Here is a 10378-nt window from a genome sequence, read left to right as displayed (position 1 = left end):
TTTCACTGAATACTCTTTGGTTTAGTTTGGTTTTGTTTTTTCCTTTCACAAGATCACAATAGCAGCACTAGCAGCACTCAGTTGTCTTCACCACTGTTGACCCAGAAACTGCAATCAAATTGCCTTTACATGTTCAGCCTTTCCTTTCTTTTACATCCCCCCCACCCCAATAACAGCCTCAGTACTTGCATTTAATCATCTGCCCTCTCTAGTAGCCAAATCTATGTTTACAACATCGAATTTCCACAGTTTTGAACCCACCCACTGTAGATAGCATCTTATCAGAAACCATTTTGTTGCAGGCATTTCTTTCAGGCAGGGCTGGAAGGGGCCAGAGGCCTTCACAGATATCCATTTGCAGAAGACATTAGACCTAGAACAAGCTGTTTTTTAATGGCATACAGTGATCCAATACTGCGAGAGTTGACTAGGGCTATCCTCCCCACCACCACCCCTCTCCACCTGCTCCTTCAGAAGCAGGCGTGAAGCACACGTTTGCTGTCTCCTTGAGCTTTAGAGGCACAGAGAATTTAAAGCCTTCTGGATGAAGAAGCCAAAATACCTCCAGAGCCAGAGCTTCACCAAAGGTCAAAATCTGCTCAGAGCTCAGTGAAATGTCTCAGCCGCTGACCACTCGGTTGGCGTTTGAAGGGGAGTAGAGGCACGGGGTGGACTTTGCTTTGCAGCCTCATCCTCTCCTCTCTAAAAATCAGATGGAAAATTCACTTTCCCCCTCTAAATCAGGTGGAAAATACACTTTTCCTGACACTTTTGCCCTGCTGAAGAGCAGCATTTTGTACGAAACGCCACAATCCCTGCGCTGCTCCCGAGAGCTGTTCTCTCTTTTCCTCTCCGTCACTCTCTCCCTTCCTCTTTCCAAACCCTTCTTTCCCAGGGATTTGTCTATCATTCAGCTCGTCTGTGCCTGCACGCCTGCTCCAGCATTGACCAGCAGCTTCGGCGTGTCCCTGGCATAGTTTCATTGGTAAGAGCAGCCGAGAGGCTGGGCTCAGGCGCCTGCAGCACACAGAGGATGGCTCAGTTTTCGGATGAGGTCCAGCGCTGGGTTGGGAATGTGTGCGCTAATGCTTGACCTTCTGCTGCCACCCAGCTCCTCCAGCCACCAGGGAGGACAGATGTTTGCTGGTTTGCTTTCCCCCCAGCTGCATTTCTCTCCTTTCAAGAAGGAAGGGAACTTATTCCCTCACTGAACAGCAGCAGTGGGGAAGGGGAGGAGGCCTAGCTCACTTTAGATCCCAGGCTTAAGCTTTTAGAATAAGGTGCAAAATAAAAGCCTCTACAAGAGCAAAAAAAAAAAAAAGGAAAGAAAAAGAAATAAAAACTAAAAAAGAACAACAAAAAAAAGTCAAAACCAAAAGAACTGTCTGAGGTTTGAATTTTTTTTTTTGTTTAAAGCAGCCTGTTCTTTTATTTTTTTTGTTCTTTTTATTTTCCTTTTTTTTTCCTTTTTTTTTCCTCTTTTTTGTTTTTTTTTTTTTTTTTCTATTTAAATAAACTCCACTGTGCAAAACTGTGCATTTTCTTTGGTATCCATTTAGGTAGTTTTAACTTAGTAGTTGGTTTGTTTGTTTGTTTTATTGTTTGCCTTATTTTTTTTCCTTTCCCCCTACGTATAGATATTTATATTTTTAATTTTGTTGGGGTTTTTTTTTTCCTTTTAGACAGAGAATTAAATTCTCTCTCTCCCTCTCCCCCCGCCCCCCCCTAGAAAAAAAAATCATAATTTTGCTGGAGGCTACTGATTGGCCTGACATTACATAATGCCCCTTTATGTAATTGGAAAAGAGAGACATTGATTCTAGCTATCAAACTACTGGCCTCAAAAGGAGTTTAGACTTTGTGGCAATGTTGGCCTCTCTGAAATGATCACAAGCTTTTCAACCCAAAAACAAGTTCAACACTGACTTTTTTTTTTTTATCCTTTCCTTTTTAAATTACACAAGAGAAAATAAAAACTACACTGCAACAAAAGTAACCATTTGTGTTCATGTAGTTAGCAGCAGCTTCTTAAAAAAGAACTATAATAATAATAATAATAAGGCAGACCCTTGCCTTTGTTATGCCATTAAAAACATTCTTGTTCCCTAGAGAGAAGCATTCTGGAAAAAAAAAGATGAAAAAAAAAATCAAAACAAAACAACAACTAAGAAAAAAAAAAAAAAACCAAAACCAAAACCCAACCAAAAATAATAATAACCCAACCAAAGCTTGCCTGCAAGTTCAAGTTTTGTAAAAAAATATATACATAATTTATTCTACAACATATGTGCCTTCTGTTCATACTTAGACATGTTTAGTGCTTTGTGTTTAGAGTTCGTTTTCTGTCGTCCCTCCTCTGAGGGCAGCCCTAAAACCAGCCTGGGTTTCTCAGGTCTGCTTGCCTTCACACCGCTCTTCAACAGTACCGTTGTCTGAAAACTGTTCTGGGCCAACTTCTCAGGTCAACGTGCCTTTGACCGATGGATGCGTTTTGTTTCTCCTTTCAACCAAAAGAGAGAGGAAGAGTTTTGTCAGTCATATTTCCGACTCCCGCCGCAGCGGCCGTGGCTCTAGAGGCACCCCTGCTTGGTTATGGTGGTCCATGTCTGGGTGGGTGTCTGTGCTCATGCTCTCAGGCACCCCAGTGTCAATCTCGTCCTCCTCTTTGCTGGTGAGGGCCACTTCGTTCTCGTAGCAAAAGGAGTTTGCGTTAGAGAGAATATATTTCTTTTCTGCTAAGTCTCTGGCACTACAGATGGGTGTGTTGGGCACTTCGTATGTTTTGTGGAACCTCGAGTAGTCCACTTTGTAGTAGTTTTTCTCTTCGAAGAGTACAGGCTCGTAGCGGTGGCCCCAGAGGATTTCGTTTGCCAGATAGGAGCTACGGCACTGGGTAGTCATGGCGGTAGCTTCCACCATGCCCTCTAATATCACTACGATTTCAAAGTCAGCATTGTCCATGTCTTGTTTGCTCAAGTCATACAAAGGACTGTCTTCATCTATTTCGTGTACTATAGTAATTGGGGAGACGAGGAATATGCGGTCTATCCCGCTGTCAAACCCTACGTTGATGTCTATTTGATCCAAGGGGATGTACTCCCCTTCCGACGTGATCCTGGATTTGAGGAGCTGCGCTCGCACGTGTGCCTCCACCAAGTGGCTTTTCCTCAGGTTTCCAACACGCCACATCAGGCACAGTTTTCCGTCTCTCATGGCCACCACGGCATTGTGGCTGAAGACGAGAGTTTCGTTTCTCTTTTTTGGCTTTGCCATCTTTGCCATGACAGCACCAATGATGAAGGCATCAATGATGCAGCCTACTATAGACTGGAAAACCACCATGAACACTGCGATGGGGCACTCGTCCGTGACGCACCTGAAGCCATAGCCGATCGTGGTCTGAGTCTCGATGGAGAACAGAAAGGCTGCAGTGAAGCTACTCACTTGAGACACGCAAGGTTTGCTATTCTCTTGATTCTCCAGATCCCCATGCAACAGCGCGATCAACCAAAACACACAGCCAAAAAAAAGCCAGGAGAGGATGAATGTCAGGCAGAAGATAACTAGCATCCACCTCCAGCGGATGTCCACACAAGTGGTGAAGATGTCTGCCAGGTATCGCTGTCCCTTCTCCCCCACATTGATGAACTGGACGTTGCAGTGGCCATCTTTCTTGACAAAGCGGCTCCTGCACTGCTGTCTGGTGTGTACCTTGCTCTTTCCGTTCCCAAAGCCGTTGGCAACGGCCATGGTTGACAGCTTCATGCCGTCCTCTTCCGAAGACACGATGCTGTAGCGGTTGGTTCGCACGCTGCCCATCACTACTGCTGTGGACTCAGGTGCTTCTGCTTTAGAAAACAGTCTAAGTTTCTGCAAAACCCTTTGGAGAAACAGTTTTGAAAGTTCTAGAGGAACACACACACACAGAAAAATGGGGGAGAGGCCGAAGTCCCCAAAAGCCCTTGGCTCAACCAAGGACGGTCTTCTGGCATGCAGAGTTAGCTTAAGAAGTAACCGTCATAGAGAGGGCATGGTCTGCAAGACAAAGAGAAATGTCATGTTAGAGCTTGGAGGAAAAGGATGAGGAATCAAACCTGAAAGGATCAACTAAAATTACTTCCATGGACCTGCAGGAACTTTCTTTATTCTTAACAGCAGCATCTTCTAGACTGCACAACGTGCTCAGTTGCATGTTGACATTAGGACTACAAAGAAAACATTGCTCCCACTGAAGAACACTAAAGTGACCATGTCACACAAGCCCCTCAGCAATAGTCACTTTAAAGCTGGACACGCAAAGTAAGCATCTTTGTATTTATTTTGAAGCAAGTCAACCATGCTGGCATCCATCTGATCAAACACAAACAGCAAGGAAGTTTTTAAGTGACATAGAAGGCATCTCCTGGACTGTTTTCACCTACCACAAAGGCACAAGGGAAGGTTACGTGCACTGAGAAAAGCAATAAAGTTGGAGAATGCAAATGCAACTGATTTCCATGAATTACATCAGAGAAGTCTTCTCTTCAAGCTAAAAAAAAAAGGACCTGTGTGTGCTGTGCAATAGAAGGGGTAAGGGCTGCAGTAGCTCCTCTATAACTCCATAAATTCACTGGCATCTCACTGTGCAGTTCTCACATTCACATTAGGTTTAAGTTGTATGAACCCAACCATATCTTGTAACAACCCTCATCTGCTCCTGTTAACACCACTAGCAAAAGGCTGCAGTGGAGTAGTGCATCTTCATAACACCTTTGGTGGCAAGCAAGCATCAGCACCTTCCCCTCGGGAGCCTGAGGCAGCCAGTTCCACCTCCAACGGGTAACGGTTCTGACTGTCCCGTGGGTCTTAAACATCAGCAATTAAGACTCAACAGAGAGGCTACAAAAACCTTCTTCCTGAGGGTAGAAGCCACCAAACTTGTTTCGGGAAGGTCTGGCTTAGACCCAGGTTTAGCTTTTAACAAGTGCGTCATCCCTTAAGTCATGCACTGTATATCAGGAAATGTAATTGAAGTGCTGCAGAGGAGAAGAGATGGATTAATGCAACTGCTTCATCCACACATGCATCTCATGAAGGAAATAAAACTAAAATCAAGTGATGAGGAATGTCTGCTACCTATTTGGCACTTCAGAACCATTTACAGTGTCTGTGGATAAATTGTGATGCTTCTTCATAAATCAATATTATCAAAACTCATCTGAGATTGTCCAAAACCCAACAAAACTGCAGCCGCCAAGAAGCACAACTTCTGCCCGCAAAGTGGCCTCAGTGGCTCTTCCTCTAATCCATCTGACAACAACTGTCCGTAAGAGATCATCTCCTTTCCCCAAAACAGCTCTTAAGCCCTGCAGAGGTGTCCCAAAAACTTGAAAGATTGCAAACAGTTTCTCAGCCCTCCCACATCCTTCAACCACATTACAAGGGCCTGAGGTCAGCAAACACTTGTTAGGAAAAGAGCAGGTGACAAACAGAAAGCACCAGCAGGCTCACAGTTGCCTGCAGGCTGCTTTTTCCCCTCTCAGATCTCTTCTGGGTTTACTTTTACCTTCCCTTTTTTTCCCCCTCACTTCTGTTTGTTGTGCAAGAATGCGTCCCAACGCCTACTTGCCGAGCTTAGTCATCTGTGACTTCAGTGCCGTACAAGACGTTTTGGCAGCTTCTAATAGGTTTGGTAATGCCAGGTTTGGAGTATGGCTCTCAGCAGAGCAGGCTTAGGTATAGCTGTCCTCGTACTTCTGTCTGTCTTCCCTACACCATGTTAGGACTCACTTCCCTCCCCCCCCTCCAATACCTTCTGATCATGAGGTTTCTCAGGATCTCTTGATCCTGGGGTTTTCCGTCAGGATAGCATTCACAAAAATCCAAAGGAATCCTTTTGATGTTCACTGATTTTATTTTTGGTTTTGTTTTGGCTGAAATAGGTTTCTGTTAGAAGCCTGAACACAGAGGCAAAGGGAAATTACTCTTAATAGGTTCCACACAACTTCTTGAAAAGCCATTGCGCTGGTCCGCAAATCGATCGCTCTTATAAACCACATCCTACAATCCCAGTCGTGTTTGACTTCTACGCTGAGCTTGCTCTGTTCCAAGCTGATGGAAATACACAGTCCAAGAGACAGTTGACTCTGAAGCCTTCTTTTTTCCTGCATTGTCTCATGGATTTTAAAGGAAAGCTAGTGGTGGACAAAAAGATAAACTATGAAGCTGCAAGCAGTTGAATATGCAACTCCCTCCACATGAGCCCTGGGCGGAGGATGTTTGTTTCAATTCCACAAATCATTGAAATCCTAACACCAGCTTCCTGCAGCAAGCTGGTTGCATTTAGAATGTTGGGACTAGAATTAGGTGTCATACCTTGCTATATTCCTGCTCTGGAGAGCTGAGAACCTTCTACCTACTGCAGACTCAGAAGTTTTCATTCCTTGCTGCAGGTTGCTCTTGGGAGCGGAGCTGCATCAATCCGTCTCTAACGATCCCTAATCTCTGGGGTGTGCCTGGGGACACCCTGTGCTACCTTTACAGCCTGTTTCAGGTGCACATAGCAAAGCTGTGCCATGCTCCCACCGCAGCAGAGCTGTCTTACTTCCTCTACAGCACAACTTGCTTCTCTTCTCTGCAAGTGCTTGGAGTGGGGAGGATGCCAGGATGGGAGCACAACCAACACTGCGCAGGGACCAGCCACTGCAAGGCAGCAGAGGTCTGATCTTGCTCCCGCTGGCCCTGTCAGACACCCAGTAGATCCAGTGGCTGCCTGATCACACACCTCATCGGTGTCCTCACCAGCCTTCATAACCAGTTTCAGTAGAGGAATCCCCAAGATTCCAGAAGCAGTCAAACCAGCCTAAAAACCTAACGGTGCTTCTTATTTTGCTACTCCACCTGCTGCTCAAAGGCAAAACAAGTTGCTGTCACCCAAGCCACCACATTATTGTTGTTAGTAGCAGCAAGGATGACAAGCTAGCGTGGGATCAGTTCTGCAAGCCTCACCAGACAAAAGAAGCCAACCCAGTACCCAACAGCAAATGCAAATCTTTGCCTAGTTGGGCCTAATACACTGCTCCGAGACATAGAGGTGAATGAAGCTGTACATTCAGTCATCACTAGGTGTGGTGTTGTTATAATCTGGGCTCCTTTTCCTCCTGAAAGGGTCAGCACAAGACCAGAGCACTGGCACCGACACAGCATTACCGGGAAGGGCTGTGACGGGATGAGAGAGCCCTGGGCTCACTCTGTTGCGAGGGGATGCTCAGAGGAGCAGAGCAAAACGGAGCTGTGCTGCATCCGCAGCGTTTCTGAACCAACACTTGTGGAAATGCCACGATGAGAAGCCCATACCTTCACTCTTCCCGTAGCAAGCATCCCCCTCCTCCCCCCTCCAGACTTGCCCCCGGGGAAGACGTTCTCCTTGCGTGTCTGAACTCCACAACGAACAGCTCGAGGGGAATTTGTGCAGCGGTTCAGTACGGAGGGGAAATTCTGAAGTGCAAAAAGAGCCGGGAGGGTATAGAGAGAAGCACTAATGAGCGCCTGGAGCAGTTATTCCCAGGCTGACGCCAGGCAGCCCTGCAGAGCAAGCCGGGCACATGTTGCTAAGCGAGCCCCAGCACCACCTTCGCCAAGAGCCTTCCCTCTGCCCTCGGTAAACAGAACAAAGGAGCGACTCGCTCCAGCGAAGCCTCTTCCCACAGTCTCTGCTCCCTCGCTGCTGGGTACAGCCACCCCCATAACTATCTTCCAGATCCCTGCATGGTTTAAAAGTCATTCCCCAGGGCTTCTCCAGCAGGTTGTGTAGGACTTCAGTTACACAAAGTGGTGAGCTGCCTTCAGGAGAAGGATCTGTCCTTCGCGATCAGGAGCGGCGGGAGGAGAAAAGAACAAAACAGAGGAGGAGAGGGTGGGGGGAAAAGGCAGATGATGTAGGGAAATGGGTGCGAAGAAATAGGAGAAAGGAAAAGACAAGTGGTATTTGCATCTGCTGTCCTGCAAAGGAGACGGGTTCAGGGTATTTCTAGCTGATGACACAACAACTACAAGTGAACAGCCAGCACCAGGGGGTGTACTTGATGCACCGGCTCCGAGGATGGAAAAGCAAACAAGTGTAAAGGTAAGGCTGAGCCACAGGAACAAGTGCGGCTGCTGCGGGCTGGAACCCCGGCAGCGGGCACGGAGAGGACCGAGACGCGAATCCTGGTTCAGCCCGGGCACCTGCAGCTCCCTACTGCCCGGCCCTGGGAGATGGCAAAGCAGGCATGGAACAGGCAGATCCATCTATAAATCTGCCATTTCTGATCAGTATTCTTACTGTAACTGTCATAGGATCATAGTACGGTTTAGTTTGGATAGGATATTTAAAGCTGATCATGAACCAAGTTGAAACAATAGTCTTAGCCTCCACAGCTGCAAAACCAACCAGCTGGGATTTTTTTCCTTCCTATTTTTAATTATTTGGGTATTTTAGCAGGATGATTAAGACAACCCGTTGTTTCCAGAACGCCACCGATTGAGGTATAGATTTCACACACTCCTAAAACATTTCAGACACTCCTTTCCAAACCATGCATCTGATCTCCAAGACTTGCTACTTTTGACTTCTCTCTTGTACAGGAAACAAGCAAGAAGAACAGAGAGAGAGGGATGGAGCAGTGCTGGAGTTGTCATGCGAACTTCCAGCCCTTCCCGGGGATAAAATATCTCGGGAGCAAGGGAGGGAAGCAGCTGGTGCATGGAAAGTTATGAACATAAACAGATGCTGCAAAGCAGATGCTCGAGTGTTTCCAGCATACCTATCTAATTATTTTAGGCACTGAGAATAGCTCGTGGATGGTGCATGAGAAATGCAGGAGTTCCCCCTCCGAAGGGCTATGCCCACTCCTGCAGCGCCTTCGCCGACACGCAGAACTTCCCCGCGGGGATTCAGCACCCGCCGCATCGCCCCTACCCCTGCAAACCACTGCCAGACTGGGAGAGGGTGAGGGGTTGGGGGACGAACTGGGTGGCTAGATGTAGAAAGAAGTTGGCTCCTTACCTGCCGCTGACTCAGAGGAGGTGCTTATGGAGCTAAAGGGGGTAAAAGATCCAGCAGCAGGGGGGACGCAGCAAAGCCAATCCGGGGTGCCCGCCCGTCGCCGCACCGCTTGCAACTGAGCCTCTGAATGAGCCGCTGCCCCTTTTTGCCGCTGCCATGTGATGTTTAATAGCGGCCCCGCCAGCTCCGCCCTCCGCGCTGCTCCGCGCCAATGGCAGGCGGGAGGCCGGGCCGGGCCGAGCCGGGCCAGCGGCGGGGCTGGGGGGAGCGCAGCGGAGCTGCTGCGGGGCCGGGCAGAGCGCGGGGGTGTCCAGCTGGAGCTGCAGTGTGGAAGGGGCTGTGGGATGGGGGGTGCCCGGTGCGAGGGGTCCCCGGGGAAGCCGCGGTGCAGCCGCCTTGCCAGGTCCCCTCCGGTTGTGCTGGCGGGCACCCAGCACCTGCCACCGGTACCCCTCTGCATCGCCGCGAGAGTTTACTGGGAGCTGGCGGAGGTCCCGCGTGGGGTCTGTGCGGCTGCTCGCTCCTGCCTCGGGCTAATATGCGAGACTCCTATGCTAAAGGCAAGTAAAAGAGAAAGACAAATTCTGTGCCTTTTGATCCTTTCCTTATTTCAGCCCAGTGAAATGCTCAGGTTCAGGTTATCACCTCACAAACGCCCGACTCCAACACTAAAAGCAGGTCAAGCACAGCTACTCAACATCCCTCTCTTCCTCTGAAACCCGTTCCAAAGCAAGAGCTTTGATCCCTGGCGTGAGGTATTTTTTGGAGCAAGGCTGGGAGCAGGAGGCTGGCTGCAGAACAGAGGAATCATATCGTTGTTCCACAGATCACCTGTGGCACCTCGATCTGCTGGCCACTCTTGAAATACGCAGACATCAACATGATTTTTAGTAGCTACTCCTTCCTACAGTGGATGTGGCCTAAGACAAAGAAAACAAGGATGCAATGCCTGGCTGGGAGCCTTCAAGGAACAAAAACAGCCTTGTAAGCACACTCCAAAGTTTGCCAAACCCCAGCTCTGATGGACAGTGCAAGGGTGTTAGTTTCCGAGGCAGGTGTCCGCTCTGCGACACTCTCCTGCTGCCCCCAGAAAGCCAAGTGCCAACAGCTGAAAGGCTTCACCGAGCCCTGAGTGCTGTGCTGCAAAACTAGGGGTGAAGGTGGCTGCTGAATGAGAGGGCTGCAGATTACACGAGGCTTTAGAAGTTGGTGCAAGCACCTTGAATCGCAACCCAGGACTGCAGCGGCAGCCTCTGCAGCACATGGGGAATGAGTGCTGGAAAGGCTTCTGGGACAAGACAGCGTTAGTGAGCAGTCAGGTCTTCTGCCTGGAGATGCTGAGGCATAGACTGG

The 10378-nt window shown here is 48.4% G+C and overlaps 1 protein-coding gene across 1 annotated transcript; it reads right to left on the bottom strand.

The window, feature by feature from the left end:
• Positions 1 to 1716: 1716 nt before the first annotated feature.
• KCNJ2 (potassium inwardly rectifying channel subfamily J member 2) lies at positions 1717 to 9147 on the bottom strand. The gene is made up of 2 exons (XM_064150658.1): positions 9026 to 9147; positions 1717 to 4035 (listed from the first exon to the last, which is right to left on the bottom strand). Exon 2 carries the CDS (start codon positions 3817 to 3819, stop codon positions 2536 to 2538), a length of 1284 nt encoding a protein of 427 aa, XP_064006728.1. The 5' UTR covers positions 3820 to 4035; positions 9026 to 9147; the 3' UTR covers positions 1717 to 2535.
• Between the last annotated feature and the right edge of the window lie 1231 nt (positions 9148 to 10378).

The sequence above is a fragment of the Pogoniulus pusillus genome, chromosome 11 (genome assembly GCF_015220805.1).
Source record: "Pogoniulus pusillus isolate bPogPus1 chromosome 11, bPogPus1.pri, whole genome shotgun sequence".
NCBI lineage: Eukaryota > Metazoa > Chordata > Aves > Piciformes > Lybiidae > Pogoniulus > Pogoniulus pusillus.
Note: the sequence above shows the minus strand (reverse complement) of the source record. Positions and strands in the feature narration are given on the sequence as shown.

Coding starts and splice junctions, on each gene's coding strand:
- KCNJ2 (XM_064150658.1), bottom strand. CDS start 3,819: ATGGGCAGCGTGCGAACCAACCGCTACAGCATCGTGTCTTCGGAAGAG.